Raw genomic sequence first — 23,229 nt, 5'->3', positions numbered from 1 at the left:
ATCTGAACTCAATGAATCATTAGTGGATATTTTCCCTCCGACATCTGACAGTTTTCATGACGATCATGAGTTCAATGAAAACAGAAAACATTATTTGTGAGACATTAAGTTTTATTGTCATCGATTGGAATTAATCTGTTACTTAAACGACATCGTTTTTTAAAAGTTAAAATAAATGTATTTTTATTTTATTGTTTCTTTGGACAGAGAGGGTTTAAAAATAGCATCTAAATGATCTTTAAGTTCCAGCGCCTCGACACTAAACCAGGCTTTAATAACGTTGTTGCTCAGGGTCGGTGTCGTCATGGCAACGCAATCAAGGCGCGCGTCTTAGTGACGTCATGTCGTCTGAGTTGAAGGTTCACCTGTGACACGTGCATAAAACATGACTGAATGTATAAAAGCGTGAGTTCCAAAATGAATTCTGCCGAATCGAGTTTCAGCAGCGATGCAGTGATCTGTCGAGTCATGCTATGCTAGTTAGCTTCGGTGTAGCTAGTTAGCCTTTAGCTCAACTCGGTTTAAACTTGTGCGTCACAAACACCTGTGTCCATGTTCAGCAGGAGCGAGGGGTCCAGGAAGGACACTTCAGGGGCCACACAGGTGAGTTTTCAAATTATCATTTTCAATTCAACCTTTTTATGTTTGATATCATGAAAAGAAAACAGTCGAGACATGTTCAATAATCATGTTTTACAAAAAAAGATTGTTTAATAAATGATAGTACAGTAAATACATTAAATAAATACATCTAGGTTATGAATAGATAGTCTGTTTAATTCAACTGAGAAAAATCTCTTAACTTAGGAAAATGTTGTCACAACATGATCAGGATCTTATAATCCATGTGTTTGTGTCGTTGACACTATTGTCACAGTTTATTTAGTGTCTAAACCAGAAGGATCTTCTCGCCTGCAGTTCATACTAAACTCTGCAGCCAGAATTCTGAGCCGCTCTAGTAGAAGAACTCACATTTCTCCTTCAAACTCTTCACTGGCTGCTCTAGTAGAAGAACTCACATTTCTCCTTCAAACTCTTCACTGGCTGCTCTAGTAGAAGAACTCACATTTCTCCTTCAAACTCTTCATCAGTGATCTGATCCAGACTTACACCCCAGCTCGGGCTCTGAGGTCTGTGGATCAGAATCTACTGATGGTCTATCTCTGTGTTTCATGATCTACTGACTCCTTCAAGAGTGTTATTTTGATTGTTTAAGCGCTTTGTGACCCTCGACTGGAAAAGCGCTTTACAAATTTAAATTTCTTACTTACTTATAGATGGATGAATAGAATCATCTTTTCACTTCTGCCCCTAAACTCAGAATTAAAACAATCTAATAACATGAGGAATGAATGAGTCCCTGAGTCTATTAGTGTTGCATCATGGGAGGAGCATTGGTGCTCCATGTGTTCCCCGATGACAGTGTTGCATCATGGGAGATGATCATGATGATAGTAGTTTGTCCAGTGATGTCACCAGTGAGTCCAGCTTCAACCACAGATGATCAACTTGTTGATACTTGTTCGAAAAAAATAAAACGATAATTGCCATTTGCCCAGTAATTTATTCCAAAACTCAAAAGTAGATGCTACTGTTTCATTTTGTCCTTCAAGCTCATGGTCCATGTGGTCAAACGGGTTAATGTGTGTTTTAGAGAAATAATTCAAATACTTATTTCTCTCAGCAGGTAAAAAAAGGAACCACCAAGATTGCGTCGAGTATCAAGAACTGGTGGAACAGCCACAAGGAACCCCCGCAGAATGTCCCGGAGGAGGAAACACAGAAGAAGACTCGCTGTAAGTGGTTTACGCATGATTTTGATCATACTTTAATTCTCTTCTCTCACTTTTTTATTTTTCTTAAAAACGCTAAATGAGAAGTTGATAAAGGGCGTGGTCTGGTACTCAAACAATGATTTAAATAATGTATGTTACAAATAGTAATAAATATGTACAGAAACTATCTAACTAAATAAGGCTTATTTGAACATAGTTGGGTCGAAAAAGATTAAAATCGAATCAGGCATTAATAAAAACCTGATGATGATGATAAACATGTTTTAAAATGTAAACTATTGTAATAGATATTATTGATATAAAGCCATATTGTGTATATAACGTCTTACTTAGGGTTAAGTGAATAGTAATATTGAAATAAGCTGAAATACGCTACTACTAAAACATGCATGAAAACGAAATATTTGAAATTGAAGTATTGATTAGTTATTAGGTAGAACTTTAGGTAGAAATTGTTTTTTTTCCAAATTATCCACAGCAAATACAGCAATGATTCATCAAAATAAGAACAAGATCAAAGAGAAATAAAGGGAAAGAACAAGATGATATAATCTAAGTCTAAAGATAAAGATAAAGAACATGATGTTGCCATTATTTAAAAATAAATAAATTCTGTGATTGTATTGTCAAAGAACTTTTCTATGAGAAAATCCTTTTAATTAATCATCCAATAAAAAGTGCATGTTGATGTACATCTGTAACGGTGTGAGTGAAAACATACAATTATTTCCCTCCAGTGGCCAAGAGCCTGAACCAGACTCTGGGGACGACGCAGATGGTCCTCAACTTTGACGGCACCAGACCTATCTTCAGCCTGAAGGCTCCGGCAGAAGTCGTCGTCATCCCGTCCGTCTCTCGCCCCTTCTGGCCCGCGGAGTGTACGGTGGTGTGCGACGCCATCAGACACATAGGTGAGTACATTGACCCGCCCACGAACTCAAGTGTCAACGCTTCACTTGTGATTCCAGAATGGGAGCCAGAGAGACCTGAGCCTTTCTACAAGCCGACCGGGTTCGAGTGCGAACACATTAACTTCAGATCTTCCATGAGGAGAATTGTGTATTGTGTCGAAGAGGGTGAGTTCGTGCTTTGGTTTACCTGAGCTGTGTCTCAAATCGCATACTTGTCTCCTAAAAGTACTATTTTTAGTGCATAAGTGCGTCTCAATTCTTAGTATTTAAATGTAGTGCTCCATACACACTAAATTGTCACTAAAACGCCCACAAAACTGAGTATGGATCGATGGACACTTTCTACACTAAACGGCTCCGTCTTAGTGACGTTGACGTTGTAAACTTCTGTCGGCGTACATACATATACGTACATACATATACTTGCAGGTGTATTTTCAGCAGCAGTATGAGGATGACACGTCTTCGCTTCTAATACTGGCGTAAATATCTCGCCAATATTTTTTTTGATCCAAACCAAACGTGCTGCCAGCAGGTGGCGATAGTGTTCCTACAGCTGGTCGAAATCATTGTTAAATAGTAGTAGAAGAAGAAACTGTCGCGTCCATATACATCTATATACATAGACACCGCATTGACTGCTGCTATTACAGCGGTGTGTGTACAGGGCGGCCATCTTGGTACAGTGTCCCTCACTCCTACAATTACGTCTAGAGGAATGATGAGTTTACACTATAAAAGTCATCATAAATTGCTCATTTGTCAAGATATTTTCACGGGTATGTTTGTGAAACAGACAGACATAAAAAAAAACGAAAATAACCCAGAAAACGGTCAGGTCTTTATTGCTTGAAGTTCTATTGCATTTGAGTTTATTCTTCTTATTACAGAAGTTCTTATTTGTCAACAACTTTATGGTTGTTTTTCAAAACATTAATGTCAAACGGCAGCTTCTATTTTCAGGAACTATCCAAGGTCTATCTATAGTTGCTAAATGATCATTATTATAATTATTATTATGATTATCCAAGCAGCCTGTATCATAGCTACATGTATGACGATTTGAACGGACCAAACCGTTGAAAATCGCTCCAGAATTCAGCGAATAAATAATAATAATAATTTTAGAAGTTGTTAATGCTGACTGATGACACTGAACCAAGATGGCGGCACGTTAGGCACGTCCGTCTACAGTCGATGCAGCGTCTGTGTATATACATCTATGGTCGCGTCATTTCCTGTTAGTTTGTAGCAGCAGAGTTTGATTTGAGACATACTATCTGTGGAGGATTAGTTACTAGTTAGTACGTACACTATCCTGATGATACTAACTTCTAGTATACTAAGAGAAGTATGTTTGAGACATACTATCTGTGGAGGATTAGTGACTAGTTAGTACGTACACTATCCTGATGATACTAACTTCTAGTGTACTAAGAGAAGTATGTTTGAGACATACTATCTGTGGAGGATTAGTTACTAGTTAGTACGTACACTATCCTGATGATACTAACTTCTAGTGTACTAAGAGAAGTATGTTTGAGACATACTATCTGTGGAGGATTAGTTACTAGTTAGTACGTACACTATCCTGATGATACTAACTTCTAGTATACTAAGAGAAGTATGTTTGAGACATACTATCTGTGGAGGATTAGTTACTAGTTAGTACGTACACTATCCTGATGCATACTAACTTCTAGTATACTAAGAGAAGTATGTTTGAGACATACTATCTGTGGAGGATTAGTTACTAGTTAGTATGTACACTATCCTGATGATACTAACTTCTAGTGTACTAAGAGAAGTATGTTTGAGACATACTATCTGTGGAGGATTAGTTACTAGTTAGTACGTACACTATCCTGATGATACTAACTTCTAGTATACTAAGAGAAGTATGTTTGAGACATACTATCTGTGGAGGATTAGTTACTAGTTAGTATGTACACTATCCTGATGCATACTAACTTCTAGTGTACTAAGAGAAGTATGTTTGAGACATACTATCTGTGGAGGATTAGTTACTAGTTAGTACGTACACTATCCTGATGATACTAACTTCTAGTATACTAAGAGAAGTATGTTTGAGACATACTATCTGTGGAGGATTAGTTACTAGTTAGTATGTACACTATCCTGATGATACTAACTTCTAGTATACTAAGAGAAGTATGTTTGAGACATACTATCTGTGGAGGATTAGTTACTAGTTAGTACGTACACTATCCTGATGATACTAACTTCTAGTATACTAAGAGAAGTATGTGATTTGAGACATACTATCTGTGGAGGATTAGTTACTAGTTAGTACGTACACTATCCTGATGATACTAACTTCTAGTATACTAAGAGAAGTAAGTGATTTGAGACATACTATCTGTGGAGGATTAGTTACTAGTTAGTACGTACACTATCCTGATAGTGATGATGATGACCAGTGCACTAAGAGAAGTGTGTGATTAGAGACACAGCTCAGGTGTATCGCTCTCAGGTCAATGTTTGGATCACATGTCTTTGTTCTGTTCAGGCAGCAGGCTGCCCAGCTTCACTAATGCCAAGGTGGTCGTGATCAACCCCACAGAAGGAACTCCTCCTCCCGTGTTCGCCCCGACGTTCCCCACTCTTCAGTTCGAGTCGCGGTTTGAAAGCGGTAACCTGCAGAAGGTCGTTCAAGTGTGAGTACGACCTGGTTCCTCTCCGACCCTTCCCTGGGGTCACGACCTCTCTCGCCCTCTCAGGGGTCCGTACCACTACGAGCTGACGCTGCGCACGGACATGTACACGGACAAACACACGCAGTGGTTCTACTTCCGGATCAGGAACATGAGGACGGACGTCAACTATCGCTTCACCATCGTCAACTTCACCAAACCTCACAGTTTGTACCAGCAGGGCTTGAAGCCGCTCATCTACTCGGAGACGGCGGCCAAAGAGAAGGGCGTCGGATGGATGCGCACAGGAAACAACATTCACTACTACTGCAACCTGCTGGACGTGAGTCACCTGTTAGCATCCTGTTAGCATCCTGTTAGCATCCTGTTAGCATCCTGTTAGCATCCTGTTAGCATCGTGACATCAAGGCTCGTCGGATGGGTGTTATATGGCAGTGGTCCAATGCTATGACCATGGGGGTGAGATGGATGGATGGAGGGATGGATGGATGGATGGATGGATGGATGGATGGAGGGAGGGATGGATGGATGGATGGATGGATGGATGGATGGATGGATGGATGGATGGATGGAGGGATGGATGGAGGAATGGAGGGAGGGAGGGAGGGAGGGAGGGAGGGAGGGAGGGATGGATGGAGGGATGGATGGAGGGATGGATGGATGGAGGAATGGATGGATGGATGGATGGATGAACTTTATTGATCCTCTGGAGGTCTCACTCGGGAAATAGTTTTCAAGCTTACAGCAACACAGATGATCATTTCTTGAAACAAGAACAAAGGGCAATAAAAACAAAGTTCAAGATGACACAATCTAAGTCTAAAGAAAAGTCAAAAAAAGATCAAACAAAGATACAAAGATTAACATAGAATAGAGTCATCTTTTCACTTCTGCCCCCAAACTCAGAATTAAACCATCTAATAACACAAGGAATGAATAAGTCCATGAGTCTATTAGTGTTGCATCATGGGAGGAACGTTCGTGCTACATGTGTTCACTGATGACAGTGTTCAGAGGATGATGATCATGATGGACAGTAGTTTGTCCAGAGATCTCTTGTCACCAGTGAGATGAATCTTTCAAAACAAGAAAAAAAAATGCAAGTAGACAAAGAAGAAATCATTATAATTATTCAGGGAACTAATATAAGGTTCAAGAGCAGAAGTGGTTTTAACATCATTCACTTCTCACAGACCTTAGATTTCTGACAATATTGGATGTTCTACACACTAATGATTTAACCTTTCTGGTCAAAGAAGCTGATCTTCAACTTTGTGTGTATTCAGGATTTATTTGAAGACAAGAACAACCCGACCCAGTACTCCCTCACCTGGACCCTGCAGTTTCCCTACGACCTGGACACCTGCTACCTGGCCCAGTGTTACCCGTACACCTATTCCAAACTCCAGGACTATCTGCGGCAGATCTCCTCCAACCCCGAAATAGCCACTTACTGCAAACTGCGGATGTTGTGCTACAGCCTGGCGGGGAACCCGGTGTACCTACTGACCGTGACCTCGCCGCTGACCAGCGTGATGGATGTCCAGAGGAAGAAGGTGGTGGTGGTGACGGCCCGGGTTCACCCCGGAGAAACCAACGGGTCGTGGATGATGGAGGGGTTTCTCAAATTCTTGCTCGGGTCATCGAAGAAAGCTAAGCAGCTGAGAGACACTTTTGTTTTCAAGGTAAAAAACATTCAGACTTGATTCGTTCTCAACATCATGTTATTAGTACTAACTTTTGTTTGGGCTCAACCCTGATGATTTCAGGTGATTCCCATGTTAAACCCAGACGGTGTCATCGTGGGCAACAGTCGCTGCTCTCTGTCGGGCTACGACCTCAACAGATACTACAAGTCCATGCGCTCCAACGTCTTTCCCTGTGTCTATTACACCCGAGAAATGGTGGAGAAGTGAGTCCTGAACCACTATATGCTTCGCTCACAGGCAGTCAGTGGGACGAATACCGTATTTTCCGCATTATAAGGCGCACTGGATTATAAGGCGCACCTTCAATGAATGGCCTATTTTAGAACCGTTTTCATAAATAGTTTGCACCGGATTATAAGGCGCATAGAATAAAATATACAGTCAAACGTTTGACTGGGGTTGTGTTATCATCCACTAGATAAAGCTGTGCTAAAGGGAACGTCAACAAAACAGTCAGATAAAGTCAAACTTTATTAAGCATTCACTCCGTTCACTCCCATGGTAACGATGTTCAAATGATGTTTAAAGGCTTCGAGCAGCAGCGCGTGAGACTGGGGTTGTGAGCAGACAAAAGTTGAGCGAGCAGCAGAGAAGTTGAGCGCGTGTATGACGGCTAGAACGCACGTGTATGACAGCTAGAACGCACGTGTATGACAGCTAGAACGCACGTGTATGACAGCTAGAACGCACGTGTATGACAGCTAGAGCGCACGTGTATGACAGCTAGAACGCACGTGTATGACAGCTGGAGCGCACGTGTATGACAGCTAGAACGCACGTGTATGACAGCTAGAGCGCACGTGTATGACAGCTAGAGCGCACGTGTATGACAGCTAGAACGCACTTGTATGACAACTAGAGCGCATGTGTATGACAGCTAGAACGCACGTGTATGACAGCTAGAGCGCACGTGTATGACAGCTAGAGCGCACGTGTATGACAGCTAGAGCGCACGTGTATGACAGCTAGAGCGCACGTGTATGACAGCTAGAACGCACGTGTATGACAGCTAGAACGCACGTGTAGTACAGCTAGAGCGCACGTGTATGACAGCTAGAACGCACGTGTATGACCGCTAGAACGCACGTGTATGACAGCTAGAGCGCACGTGTAAGACAGCTAGAGCGCACGTGTATGACAGCTAGAGCGCACGTGTATGACAGCTAGAACGCACGTGTATGACAGCTAGAACGCACGTGTATGACAGCTAGAGCGCACCTGTATGACAGCTAGAACGCACGTGTATGACAGCTAGAACGCACGTGTATGACAGCTAGAACGCACGTGTATGACAGCTAGAGCGCACGTGTATGACAGCTAGAGCGCACGTGTATGACAGCTAGAGCGCACGTGTATGACAGCTAGAACGCACGTGTATGACAGCTAGAACGCACGTGTATGACAGCTAGAACGCACGTGTATGACAGCTAGAACGCACGTGTATGACAGCTAGAGCGCACGTGTATGACAGCTAGAGCGCACGTGTATGACAGCTAGAACGCACGTGTATGACAGCTAGAACGCACGTGTATGACAGCTAGAGCGCACATGTATGACAGCTAGAGTGCACGTGTATGACAGCTAGAGTGCACGTGTATGACAGCTAGAACGCACGTGTATGACAGCTAGAACGCACGTGTATGACAGCTAGAACGCACGTGTATGACAGCTAGAGCGCACGTGTATGACAGCTAGAACGCACGTGTATGACAGCTAGAACGCACATGTATGACAGCTAGAACGCACGTGTATGACAGCTAGAACGCACGTGTATGACAGCTAGAGCGCACGTGTATGACAGCTAGAACGCACGTGTATGACAGCTAGAACGCACGTGTATGACAGCTAGAACGCACGTGTATGACAGCTAGAGCGCACGTGTATGACAGCTAGAGCGCACGTGTATGACAGCTAGAGCGCACGTGTATGACAGCTAGAACGCACGTGTATGACAGCTAGAGCGCACGTGTATGACAGCTAGAGCGCACGTGTATGACAGCTAGAGCGCACGTGTATGACAGCTAGAACGCACGTGTATGACAGCTAGAACGCACGTGTATGACAGCTAGAGCGCACGTGTATGACAGCTAGAGCACATGTGTATGACAGCTAGAACGCACTTGTATGACAGCTAGAACGCACGTGTATGACAGCTAGAACGCACGTGTATGACAGCTAGAACGCACGTGTATGACAGCTAGAACGCACGTGTATGACAGCTAGAGCGCACGTGTATGACAGCTAGAACGCACGTGTATGACAGCTAGAGCGCACGTGTATGACAGCTAGAGCGCACGTGTATGACATGTTGAACGCATGTGTATGACAGCTAGAACGCATGTGTATGACAGCTAGAACGCACTTGTATGACAGCTAGAGCGCACGTGTATGACAGCTAGAACGCACGTGTATGACAGCTAGAGCGCACGTGTATGACAGCTAGAGCGCACGTGTATGACATGTTGAACGCGCGTGTATGACTGGTTGAGCAGCAGAATGATTTTGAGTGTACAACAACCAAGACACACTCGCTCAAACCAGTGGCAGTAATATCACTCCAAAGGCGTCCGCCATGATGTGACATGCGTCATAAATCCCACCCAGTGATGACGCAATGACGTAATTCGTCGGCTCAGTCGGCGCAGAGTCATGAAAGTGTTTGTAAACAAGTCACCCACCAGGTAATGTTCATGTATATGGCGCTCCAGATTATAAGGCGCACGTCTATTTTTTAGAAAAAGTATTTTAATTGCACCTTATAGTGCGGAAATTACGGTAGTATTGCTTTTGACAGCATGGTGTGTTTTTGAATCCACTTTCGTTTAGTCGGCAGATTAGAACTGGTTATGATATTTACCGCTGCTCTAGTTCTTTTGTGTTCAGTCGAGTTCTTGCTGACCACAGCTCTCCTGCCACCAGGTTGATGGCGAACCAAGAGGTGGTCTTGTATTGTGACTTTCACGGCCACAGTCGGAAGAAGAACGTCTTCATGTACGGATGTTCGGACAGTAGAAGCTCAACGCACAAGTTCCATGAGAAGGTCTTCCCGCTGATGATGAGCAAGAATACCGGTGGCAAGGTAAAGTATTTGACCGTACGATTGTATCGCTCTACTGAAGTGGTTCGTTCTTTTGAAATGTCATTCAAGACAGAAGTAACTTCATGTCAGGATGAATCAATGGAACTAAAACTAATGGTGTTGGATATTAAATGTGTGATTAGAAACATCTGTGAATCGTTTCTTAGTGAAATTATTGTAGGGCACAGGTGGTTAGCTCAGTCGCTTCCAGGTCGAGCTAACTTGTGACCTTTCTGTGTGTAGTTAGTATGTTCTCCCCGTGTTGTGTGGGTTTACTCCGGACACTCCGGTTTCCTCCCACAGTCCAAAAACATACAGGGGTTGATTGAGAACTTTGGGAAATTGTCTGTAGGTATGAGTGTGTGTGTGAATGGTTGTCTGTCTTTGTGTGTCCTGAGACAGACTGGCGTCCTGTCCAGGGTGTCCCCTGCCTCTCGCCAAATGAAACTGGGATAGTCTCCCCGCGACCCCCACAAGGGATAAAGCGATAGTTGAAATTCTTGCTAATAGTTAACTTTCCTCTGTTAACTCATCCATCATGCACTTGTGTTTCTGTCCTCAGTTCTGCTTCCAGAGCTGTAACTGGAAGGTGGATAAGGAGAAAGAAGGAACAGGACGAGTCACCATGTGGAGGCTCGGCATCAAGAACAGCTTCACTATGGAGGCCAGCATCGCAGGAACCACCATGGGTGTGTTGAGTTCCTGTCCACTAGGGCTGAACGATGAATGGCATTTGTGGTATAATCGTGATATTCAAAAATTCAATTATTATATCGCAGAGGTTGATTTTATTGAATGTTGATTTAATTGTCGAGTCGTCAGAATGAGTTGCGAGCGGCGCTGAGAGCAAGAGGAGAGAGAAGCTTGAACCTGTTGATCAGTGACGTCTAGAGAAGCTAAAGAGCAGCAGAAGAAACAAACTACAGTGTGACTTGATCATAAAAATTACTTCATAACTTTATCTTGAGAATCAGAGAGAAATACATTTGAATGTAAAGTTAATCCTTTACTGATTAGATTAAAAAACAGGACATTGAAAAAATAATCGCAGTTATATATTTGTTTCAATACTCGTTCAGCTCTACGGTCCACGTTGTCTTCATTGTTCTAAGAAACGTGTCCTGCTTCATAGGCGACGGTCTGGGAACTCACTTCACCACCAGAGACCTGGAGACTCTGGGTTTCTACTTCTGCCTCACACTGCTGGACTATTATAATGCAGATCCCACAGAGGTGAGTGACAGGAACCGTGGATACGATTGAGATTTGAACCCATTTTATTCCTCTTTCCACAGAGAAACCGCTGCCTGGAAGAACTCGGGGCGTCGATATTTGGCAGGAGGTTCAGCAGAGAATTCAGTTCTAAATGTAACTTGTACGAGTTTGATACCAGGTGAGTGTCTCGCTCAGGTACGACTCACAATAAATCAGAAGGAATGTTCTTTGATTCAACTGTGAGTCATTCATGAAACGTGAGCAGTGCATGTTTTTTTTACCATCATCAGGCTAAGTTTACTGTGTGGTTCATGGAAACTTTTAAGTTTGTGACCTTAATCTATTAGCATTAGCATTAGCATGCTAACATTTATAAAAACAAAGTCCTATCATCTCATTTTTCCCATGTGGGCCCTTGTGTTGTCCAGGTTGAAGGTTTTACTACTGACAACTTGATGTTTCTGTTCTGATACTAAAATGGCCGTCGATGATTCAAATTAGTACTACGATTTAATTTTCTTATAATCCACCGTTGAAACAATATGTAAACGTTTTTATTTTTCTTCTAAGTCAAATATAATTGACTTTTTGTATCATGGCTTTTAAAAACTATATTTAGGATTTATTGGCCTTATTTAATTATATAATATTATATATTGAAATATTAATATGAACGACTTCTCCTTTCTAATGTAGTTTTTATGCCATTTTTTTCAATAGTGATTGATACTTTATTCTTAATAATTATAAAAGAACCACTAGATAAGCCTTCCTGTCTCTCTTATGTTGTGATGGTGAAACTTTAATATCATTAATGCTCTGTGTTTCCTCAACGGCTTGAAACGCTAACTTAAAACGTTGCTTCTCAGCACCAGTGGTTCTAACAGCGGCGACTCTGGCAGATTCTCAATGAATGAAAGGAAACAGTTTGAGGTGAGTTTGAGTCGATGATCTATAGCAGGACAGAAAAGACTTGTTTCCTCATGAATGTCTTTCCAACAGTCTCCGGATATGAAGAAGGAAATGAAGACGGTTCGATCCAGGGAAGCTCTTCGAGCGAAGAGTGTCAATTACAAGAGAAGGTAAAACCGTTCGCTGTAACATTTGTCGGAGTCGTCACGTCACGTCAGAGGTGGGAACAGATCCTCGGATTGAAGGTCGCTGATCATCAAGAGTTACGAGCAAAAGAAAAGCGACGCCATCAAAAATGAGAGGAAAAGTGGTGGAAGACACATTAGACCCTAAAATATTCTCTGACAAAGATGTTTTTGCGTGTTTTGAACGGCATAAGTTGAACACAAAATAAACTACATCGTGACGAGTCGGTGATTGTCGAGCTTTCAGTAAGAACGTTTTAAAGGACGTATCAGAAGGTCAAAGGTGAAAGATGCTGCGGCGTACGAGGAGGTGAGAGTGACCTTAGAGGTTTACAACAGAACAGAAGCAACATTTAAATAGTTTGACGTCCATCATGAAAAATGACGTGTATTTCTTGTTATTTATTTTGTGATCACATCTTTTGCTGTAACTTTTGCAAGCATTTGCTTTGTTTGATCTTTACATTTGCAAGGCTCCAGGTTTCTGTTTTAGTTGTTTGAATTTCTCAGGTCAACCTTTCAGGGAAAAGAACATTTCTAAATGGACAAATGTTCAAATCCTGTCGACATGTGACCATGTGGTCATCATTCTGCCCATTTTTTTTAGTCAAGAATGGCATTTTATAATATATATAGACTATTTGTTTAGGTGTTTACATAGACATATATACATAGACGCTGCATCGACTGCAGACGGACGTGTATAAAGCGCCGCCATCTTGGTTCAGTGTCATCAGAGGCAGCATCAACAACTGCAGTGAAGAAGGTACTTCTCAATCACAAAATACTTTTATTTGCTGAATTCTGGAGCGATTTTCAAATGGTTTGTTCAAATCGTCATACATGTAGCTATGATACAGGCTGCTTGGATAATAATAATAATAATAATTATAATAATGATAATTTATCAACTATGGCGAGACCTTGGATAGTTCCTGGACATAGAAGCTGCCGTTTGACATGAATGTTCTGAAAAACAACCACAAAGTTGTTGACACATAAGAACTTCTGTAATAAGAAGAATATACTCAAATGCAATAGAACTTCAAGCAATTAATAACTTTTTTCTGGGTTATTTTCCTTTTATTTATCTGTCTGTCTGTCTATCAAGCAACAAACCCTGTGAAAATATCTTGACAAACGATTAGTGAAAGTGTAAACACATCATTCCTCTATAGACGTAATGCACTGTAGGAGTGAGTGACACTGTACCAAGATGGCCGCCCTGTATACACACCTCTCTAGTGGCAGCAGTCGATGCGGCGTCTATGTATATGTATATAGATATATAAATATATACATGTATATATGTCTATGTATATATGTCTATAGTTTCAGGTCCTTAAATGGGATGTTTTAATTGTTTTGTCGATTTAAATGAAATGACAAACCTGTTACAGTTCATGATATTTATTTACAAATTTATAAAAACGTTTAATAAAACCTCGTGAAATACGTTCAGGCACATTGGTGAACAAAATGTCAGGAAAATCAGTCAAACTGCCGGAGATGGAATTGATCCTCGGTGTTCCGTACCAGGTCCCTCAGAGCCACGAATCCAGACACAGCCTGAGAATAACATTTAAAAGAAGCTAATAATGCCACATGGAAGCATGTTTGAGTGTCACCTGTGAGAGGAGGAAGAGCGCCAGCACGATGTGGACGCCTCGCTCCAGAGGCTGAACGAGGACGGCCTCGTTGAAGAGCTGGAAGAGGATCAGAGGGAACTGAAGCAAGATGCTCAGCAGCCAGAATCCAGCCAACTCTGGGACCTGGACAGAAGCAGATGTCATGGTGTGTCGCGACCGAGCAGATGAACGCTTACCTTCTCGTGGAGGTTCCCCGTGTAGCCCAGGTACAGACGGATGGCCTCGATCAGGGTCATGAGGATCAGGACGGTGACCAGGATGAACTTGTAGTAGTCGGGCAGGTTAGGGTACTGGAAGAGATTCTCTTTGGTCAGTTTATCTTTACTGCTCACTATTTACGGGACTTGTTTTCTAAATAAATATTACTATAGCACATAAAAATGCAATATTTCACGTAAAAAGAAAAGCGAATGGGCTTCGCTTTAGAGACAAATAACATGTTACACCACAATGTAATATTTTTAAACGTATTTAACGTTTAAAGTACTCATAGCATGAAGAACCTTTTTTTTTTTTCAATTTAAACCGAGAAACAGGTTATGGTTTATAAGAACTACTACTTATTTACTGCTGTGTGGAAGTTTGTTGGAGAACATTTTAGATCTTCTAGTGTCATTGTTTACCTTCAGTGTTGGACAACATTTTGGATCTTCTAGTGTCATTGTTTAGCTTCAGTGTTGGATAACATTTTGGATCTTCTAGTGTCATTGTTTACATTCAGTGTTGGACAACATTATGGATCTTCTAGTGTCATTGTTTACCTTCAGTGTTGGACAACATTATGGATCTTCTAGTGTCATTGTTTACCTTCAGTGTTGGACAACATTATGGATCTTCTAGTGTCATTGTTTACCTTCAGTGTTGGACAACATTATGGATCTTCTAGTGTCATTGTTTACCTTCAGTGTTGGACAACATTATGGATCTTCTAGTGTCATTGTTTACCTTCAGTGTTGGACAACATTTTAGATCTTCTAGTGTCATTGTTTACATTCAGTGTTGGACAACATTATGGATCTTCTAGTGTCATTGTTTACCTTCAGTGTTGGACAACATTATGGATCTTCTAGTGTCATTGTTTACCTTCAGTGTTGGACAACATTATGGATCTTCTAGTGTCATTGTTTACCTTCAGTGTTGGACAACATTATGGATCTTCTAGTGTCATTGTTTACCTTCAGTGTTGGACAACATTATGGATCTTCTAGTGTCATTGTTTACCTTCAGTGTTGGATAACATTATGGATCTTCTAGTGTCATTGTTTACCTTCAGTGTTGGACAACATTATGGATCTTCTAGTGTCATTGTTTAGCTTCAGTGTTGGACAACATTATGGATCTTCTAGTGTCATTGTTTACCTTCAGTGTTGGACAACATTATGGATCTTCTAGTGTCATTGTTTACCTTCAGTGTTGGACAACATTATGGATCTTCTAGTGTCATTGTTTACCTTCAGTGTTGGACAACATTATGGATCTTCTAGTGTCATTGTTTAGCTTCAGTGTTGGACAACATTATGGATCTTCTAGTGTCATTGTTTACCTTCAGTGTTGGACAACATTATGGATCTTCTAGTGTCATTGTTTACCTTCAGTGTTGGACAACATTATGGATCTTCTAGTGTCATTGTTTACCTTCAGTGTTGGACAACATTATGGATCTTCTAGTGTCATTATTTAGCTTCAGTGTTGGACAACATTATGGATCTTCTAGTGTCATTGTTTACCTTCAGTGTTGGACAACATTATGGATCTTCTAGTGTCATTGTTTACCTTCAGTGTTGGACAACATTATGGATCTTCTAGTGTCATTGTTTACCTTCAGTGTTGGACAACATTATGGATCTTCTAGTGTCATTGTTTACCTTCAGTGTTGGACAACATTTTGGATCTTCTAGTGTCATTATTTAGCTTCAGTGTTGGACAACATTATGGATCTTCTAGTGTCATTGTTTACCTTCAGTGTTGGACAACATTATGGATCTTCTAGTGTCATTGTTTACCTTCAGTGTTGGACAACATTATGGATCTTCTAGTGTCATTGTTTACCTTCAGTGTTGGACAACATTATGGATCTTCTCGTGTCATTGTTTACCTTCAGTTTTGGACAACATTATGGATCTTCTAGTGTCATTGTTTACCTTCAGTGTTGGACAACATTATGGATCTTCTAGTGTCATTGTTTACCTTCAGTGTTGGACAACATTATGGATCTTCTAGTGTCATTGTTTAGCTTCAGTGTTGGACAACATTATGGATCTTCTAGTGTCATTGTTTACCTTCAGTGTTGGACAACATTATGGATCTTCTAGTGTCATTGTTTACCTTCAGTGTTGGATAACATTTTGGATCTTCTAGTGTCATTGTTTACCTTCAGTGTTGGACAACATTATGGATCTTCTAGTATCATTGTTTACCTTCAGTGTTGGACAACATTATGGATCTTCTAGTGTCATTGTTTAGCTTCAGTGTTGGACAACATTATGGATCTTCTAGTGTCATTGTTTACCTTCAGTGTTGGACAACATTATAGATCTTCTAGTGTCATTGTTTACCTTCAGTGTTGGACAATATTATGGATCTTCTAGTGTCATTGTTTAGCTTCAGTGTTGGACAACATTATGGATCTTCTAGTGTCATTGTTTACCTTCAGTGTTGGACAACATTATGGATCTTCTAGTGTCATTGTTTACCTTCAGTGTTGGACAACATTATGGATTTTCTAGTGTCATTGTTTACCTTCAGTGTTGGACAACATTATGGATCTTCTAGTGTCATTGTTTACCTTCAGTGTTGGACAACATTATGGATCTTCTAGTGTCATTGTTTAGCTTCAGTGTTGGACAACATTATGGATCTTCTAGTATCATTGTTTACCTTCAGTGTTGGACAACATTATGGATCTTCTAGTATCATTGTTTACCTTCAGATGCAACATCACACCTTCACTGATCCACCACCAGGGGAAGAACCACATGTTAAAGAACAGAGACATCTGGAGAGGAAGGCTGGACAGAACACGCTTGTCTGTAAGACAGAAGACAAACGCAGGCATTTCTGATATTGAATAAATATTATGAAGAAACTTTCAGTGAAAGTGAAAGTGCATCATAGGTTAGCTTCGGATGCTAACTACGCTAACCTTCACCTCGGGGGTCTTTGGGCGCAGGTTCACTGCGACTCTGTTCGAATAAAACATTCCTGGAAAAGTCGTCCAAACGTCTCCTGAGAGTCTCAGGGAGGTCCATGATGTTTAGGAAGAGAAGAGCCTCTCTTACGAGCCGTTTCCTTGACAACCATGAAATCGTGGTTCTTCTTCTTATTCCCATAGAATTGACGTTTCTTCCCCGAAAATGTTAACACGCCCCCTACTGGCGAGTTTATTAGATTATTTTATTGGCTGATACAGAATAGAATGAAATCAGATAAAACCAAACACCAAGACCGAACATACGTTTGATATAAAGTTGGTAAAACTCATCTTGTTTCCTGATATGATTGAATACATTTTAATTGTCCTTTGCCAGCTTCTATCCAGGGGATGATACTTGAAGAAATTAGATGAGATTGTGACGTCTTTAGTAAAATGTACTTCGAGGTGCGTCTGGTTCTCTGTGAAGATCAGTGACTTCTGTGAGTATGTGGGTCCAGACCGGGGCTTCTGGGGGTCTAGTTTTATCACTTCTCGTGGTGTGTAAACGGGTTTGTTGTTCCTTGTTTCAGAGGTGAAAGTCAACCTAATGTCATAAAAGGTCAAATATAATTATTATTATCATGGACAAAATGTTCATAAGATATTTGAATTTTAGTTAAAAAAGAGAAGGTATTTGAATGACCTTAACTTACCTTATAATATGTGCTGATCATGTGCAGGAAAGTGTACATTTTAAGTCACTTTACACTTTCATACTTTATTTAATTGCAACTTTAAGAGGTCGTGAAAACGATTCAAATGAAAATCACAAGTTTCTCAGAATAAGAATATGTCTGTAGAAAACATGGTCACTTAATATTTAATAAACTTTGATTTAATAGTACCTGGAGGGGGGGGGTGTACAAAAATAGAAACTAGGTAAATAATGCATTGATTTTCTGTTAATGTCAATGCAAGCGAATCCTTTCAAAAACAAGACGATCCTAATAAAGAAAATGTAATTGTATTTTATGTGGTTCATTTCTTTATGAAATTGTTGTACAAACATATTTGACACATTGAAGGCAGCATCGTCACCGTGAATCCATTAAGAAGCTAAAAAAAGATCAGGACTCTGAGGGCGGAGGAGCGACTCTGCGAACAGCTTTAGCCAAAGCCTGTTGAACGACCGGGTAGATCTTGTAGCACCCCTCGATGCAGACCCTCACCCCCGCGCTCAGGGTCTCCTGCGTCATCTCCCCGTCGGACTGCAGACCTGAGATCTGGTTCAAGCTGGGCATGAAGGCCACCATCAGGCTGCCCACGTTAGCGAGGTCCACCGAAGAGCGGAGGTTCTCCTCCAGGTAGGTGGGGTCCACCACGTACGAGGGTCCGTCCTGTCGCACGGCGCAGCCCAGCACCAGGTCGTACATCTCGATGCCGGCGTCGGCGAGAGCCATGGAGGCGCAGGTGACGGCGTGAGCCATGACGGAGCCGCCGTTCTCCAGCACCATGACGTTGACCTCGATCTGAGAGCGAGGGTACTTGTGGAGGCACAGCGCCGGCTGGAGGCTCTCGTGCAGCCTCAGCGAGAAGTCCTTGTCCTGACCGCTCTGGATCCAGGAGCCTCGCTCCGGGCAGGAGAACGGAGCGAACCGCATGTCCGTGGTTAACCTGGTGGTGGACGGAGGGTGAAAGAACATCAGCAGGTGCAAGAAACATGTAGAGAAGAGCAATCATGATCTGGATCTTATAATCCAAGTGTTTGTGTCGTTGACACTATTCTAACAGTTTATTTAGTGTCTAAACCAGAAGGATGTGTCTCGCCTGCAGTTCATACTAAACTCTGCAGCCAGAATTCTGAGCCGCTCTAGTAGAAGAACTCACATTTCTCCTTCAAACTCTTCACTGGCTGCTCTAGTAGAAGAACTCACATTTCTCCTTCAAACTCTTCACTGGCTGCTCTAGTAGAAGAACTCACATTTCTCCTTCAAACTCTTCACTGGCTGCTCTAGTAGAACTCACATTTCCACACTTCCACACTTTATGTCAGTCTCATCTTAAAAACATGTATATACGTGTATATATATGTATATATGAGTATATAAATAAATAAAAATACCTTCCACTCTTCATGTCAGTCTCATCTTAAAAACATGTATATAAGTGTATATATATGTATATATGAGTATATAAATAAATAAAAGTACCTTCCACTCTTCATGTCAGTCTCATCTTAAAAACATGTATATATAAGTATATATAAGTATATAAATGTATATAAATACCTTCCACTCTTCATGTCAGTCTCATCTTAAAAACATGTATATATATATATATATAAGTATATAAATACCTTCCACTCTTCATGTCAGTCTCATCTTAAAAACATGTATATATATATAAGTATTTATAAGTATATAAATACCTTCCACTCTTCATGTCAGTCTCATCTTAAAAACATGTATATATATATACAAGTATATATAAGTATATAAATGTATATAAATACCTTCCACTCTTCATGTCAGTCTCATCTTAAAAACATGTATATATATATATAAGTATATATAAGTATATAAATGTATATAAATACCTTCCACTCTTCATGTCAGTCTCATCTTAAAAACATGCATATATATATATACAAGTATATATAAGTATATAAATGTATATAAATACCTTCCACTCTTCATGTCAGTCTCATCTTAAAAACATGTATATATATAAGTATATATAAGTATATAAATGTATATAAATACCTTCCACTCTTCATGTCAGTCTCATCTTAAAAACATGTATATATATATAAGTATTTATAAGTATATAAATACCTTCCACTCTTCATGTCAGTCTCATCTTAAAAACATGTATATATATATATAAGTATATATAAGTATATAAATGTATATAAATACCTTCCACTCTTCATGTCAGTCTCATCTTAAAAACATGTATATATATATATAAGTATATATAAGTATATAAATGTATATAAATACCTTCCACTCTTCATGTCAGTCTCATCTTAAAAACATGTATATATATATATAAGTATATATAAGTATATAAATGTATATAAATACCTTCCACTCTTCATGTCAGTCTCATCTTAAAAACATGTATATATATATAAGTATATATAAGTATATAAATGTATATAAATACCTTCCACTCTTCATGTCAGTCTCATCTTAAAAACATGTATATATATATATAAGTATATATAAGTATATAAATGTATATAAATACCTTCCACTCTTCATGTCAGTCTCATCTTAAAAACATGTATATATATATATATATATAAGTATATATAAGTATATAAATGTATATAAATACCTTCCACTCTTCATGTCAGTCTCATCTTAAAAACATGTATATATATATATAAGTATATATAAGTATATAAATGTATATAAATACCTTCCACTCTTCATGTCAGTCTCATCTTAAAAACATGTATATATATTTACAAGTATATATAAGTATATAAATGTATATAAATACCTTCCACTCTTCATGTCAGTCTCATCTTAAAAACATGTATATATACATGTATATATATAAATGTATATAAATACCTTCCACTCTTCATGTCAGTCTCATCTTAAAAACATGTATATATATATATAAGTATATATAAGTATATAAATGTATATAAATACCTTCCACTCTTCATGTCAGTCTCATCTTAAAAACATGTATATATAAATGTATATATATAAATGTATATAAATACCTTCCACTCTTCATGTCAGTCTCATCTTAAAAACATGTATATATATATATAAGTATATATAAGTATATAAATGTATATAAATACCTTCCACTCTTCATGTCAGTCTCATCTTAAAAACATGTATATATACATGTATATATATAAATGTATATAAATACCTTCCACTCTTCATGTCAGTCTCATCTTAAAAACATGTATATATATATATAAGTATATATAAGTATATAAATGTATATAAATACCTTCCACTCTTCATGTCAGTCTCATCTTAAAAACATGTATATATATATATATATATATATATATAAGTATATAAATGTATATAAATACCTTCCACTCTTCATGTCAGTCTCATCTTAAAAACATGTATATATACATGTATATATATAAATGTATATAAATACCTTCCACTCTTCATGTCAGTCTCATCTTAAAAACATGTATATATATATATAAGTATATATAAGTATATAAATGTATATAAATACCTTCCACTCTTCATGTCAGTCTCATCTTAAAAACATGTATATATAAATGTATATATATAAATGTATATAAATACCTTCCACTCTTCATGTCAGTCTCATCTTAAAAACATGTATATATATATATAAGTATATATAAGTATATAAATGTATATAAATACCTTCCACTCTTCATGTCAGTCTCATCTTAAAAACATGTATATATACATGTATATATATAAATGTATATAAATACCTTCCACTCTTCATGTCAGTCTCATCTTAAAAACATGTATATATATATATAAGTATATATAAGTATATAAATGTATATAAATACCTTCCACTCTTCATGTCAGTCTCATCTTAAAAACATGTATATATATATATATATATATATAAGTATATAAATGTATATAAATACCTTCCACTCTTCATGTCAGTCTCATCTTAAAAACATGTATATATATATAAGTATATATAAGTATATAAATGTATATAAATACCTTCCACTCTTCATGTCAGTCTCATCTTAAAAACATGTATATATATATATATATAAGTATATACAAGTATATAAATGTATATAAATACCTTCCACTCTTCATGTCAGTCTCATCTTAAAAACATGTATATATATATATATATAAGTATATACAAGTATATAAATGAATATAAATACCTTCCACTCTTCATGTCAGTCTCATCTTAAAAACATGTATATATATATATAAGTATATAAATGTATATAAATACCTTCCACTCTTCATGTCAGTCTCATCTTTCCTCTCAGTTTCTCTCGGTCCGTAAACGCAACACATCATCTTCGTGTCTCCAGCCTCCATGTACGAGGATCCCTTGGCTTGACTCACGAGTCCGCACCTCACGAACACCGGCCGCACGTCCACCTGGTCCCGCTGGCGACCGTCGCTCCTCGGTCCCTTCCGGGCGACGACCAGCGGCTCCTCGCGGGCGAACAGAGCCGGACTCTGGGAGAGCTCAGGCCCGCGGACTCTCTTCGTATCCACCGGCATGTTGTGTCGTCCGAGCAGGCGCGTGAGAAACGGTCCGACGTAAAAACGGTTCCCCCCGGAAACATGTTCTGAGAAGTTCTAAGTGGTTCCGCAAACGATTTCCCTTTTTTTTTTTTAATAATTTAATAAAGCGATGAACTCAGCGGTTTAAATATATCACTATATAGATTCACTTCTTTGAATTTGAAATTAAAACGTTCACAAAACTTGAGGGTTTGTTTTTCCGGTTAAAAGACAACACCATTGATTTTATGTTATTTCTATAGTATTTGTTATATTCAAGTAATTTTATTGTCAAATATATATATATGTATATAATAATAATAAAAATTTTGTTTATATAGCGCCTTTCCTATATATATATATATATTTGACAATAAAATTACTTGAATATAACAAATACATGTATATTATATATATAAAATAAACATGTATCAAGACATACAGCATAAATTGTATTTCTCTCAAAACATGAAGGAGACAATTGACATTAAATAAGACATTAAATAAATACAAATAAATAATCAACAATACTTAAATAATTAACTAATAAACAGAATATCAACAAAACTAACAAAGTTACGTCACAGGAAGTGCAGTTTCAGGCAAATTTATTCCGGAATAAGAGTTTATTTTTTTATTTTTTTTAAATATCCTATTGGTTTATTAAAGACATAATACATTAACAATAATGATAATAATAATAATATCTGCTGGGACTGGCA

At 38.9% G+C, this 23,229-nt stretch overlaps 3 protein-coding genes across 4 annotated transcripts; 1 reads left to right on the top strand and 2 right to left on the bottom strand.

Moving 5' to 3' along the window:
- The first annotated feature begins 461 nt into the window (after positions 1 to 461).
- agbl2 (AGBL carboxypeptidase 2) lies at positions 462 to 14,427 on the top strand. 2 transcript variants are annotated; one of them, XM_087797982.1, is made up of 15 exons: positions 462 to 603; positions 1,685 to 1,796; positions 2,534 to 2,707; positions 2,765 to 2,872; positions 5,238 to 5,385; positions 5,449 to 5,704; positions 6,669 to 7,067; positions 7,152 to 7,294; positions 10,011 to 10,170; positions 10,733 to 10,859; positions 11,303 to 11,403; positions 11,466 to 11,563; positions 12,255 to 12,318; positions 12,388 to 12,467; positions 14,320 to 14,427. In XM_087797982.1, exons 1-15 carry the CDS (start codon positions 553 to 555, stop codon positions 14,330 to 14,332), a joined length of 2,034 nt encoding a protein of 677 aa, XP_087654108.1. In that variant the 5' UTR covers positions 462 to 552; the 3' UTR covers positions 14,333 to 14,427. The 2 variants fall into 2 exon arrangements, with proteins under 2 accessions (XP_087654108.1, XP_087654109.1); XM_087797983.1 differs by lacking the exon at positions 14,320 to 14,427 and having other exon boundaries at positions 12,388 to 12,706.
- tmem17 (transmembrane protein 17) lies at positions 13,896 to 17,434 on the bottom strand. Its single transcript, XM_087797984.1, has 5 exons — positions 17,280 to 17,434; positions 17,055 to 17,158; positions 14,308 to 14,421; positions 14,111 to 14,254; positions 13,896 to 14,051 (listed from the first exon to the last, which is right to left on the bottom strand). Exons 1-5 carry the CDS (start codon positions 17,377 to 17,379, stop codon positions 13,974 to 13,976), a joined length of 540 nt encoding a protein of 179 aa, XP_087654110.1. The 5' UTR covers positions 17,380 to 17,434; the 3' UTR covers positions 13,896 to 13,973.
- A 574-nt stretch (positions 17,435 to 18,008) lies between these two features.
- exosc6 (exosome component 6) lies at positions 18,009 to 22,512 on the bottom strand. The gene is made up of 2 exons (XM_087797417.1): positions 22,227 to 22,512; positions 18,009 to 18,938 (listed from the first exon to the last, which is right to left on the bottom strand). Exons 1-2 carry the CDS (start codon positions 22,502 to 22,504, stop codon positions 18,392 to 18,394), a joined length of 825 nt encoding a protein of 274 aa, XP_087653543.1. The 5' UTR covers positions 22,505 to 22,512; the 3' UTR covers positions 18,009 to 18,391.
- Positions 22,513 to 23,229: the final 717 nt, after the last annotated feature.

Source organism: Callionymus lyra, chromosome 8, assembly GCF_982586985.1.
Source record: "Callionymus lyra chromosome 8, fCalLyr1.hap1.1, whole genome shotgun sequence".
Classification (NCBI taxonomy): Eukaryota; Metazoa; Chordata; class Actinopteri; order Syngnathiformes; family Callionymidae; genus Callionymus; species Callionymus lyra.
Note: the sequence above shows the minus strand (reverse complement) of the source record. Positions and strands in the feature narration are given on the sequence as shown.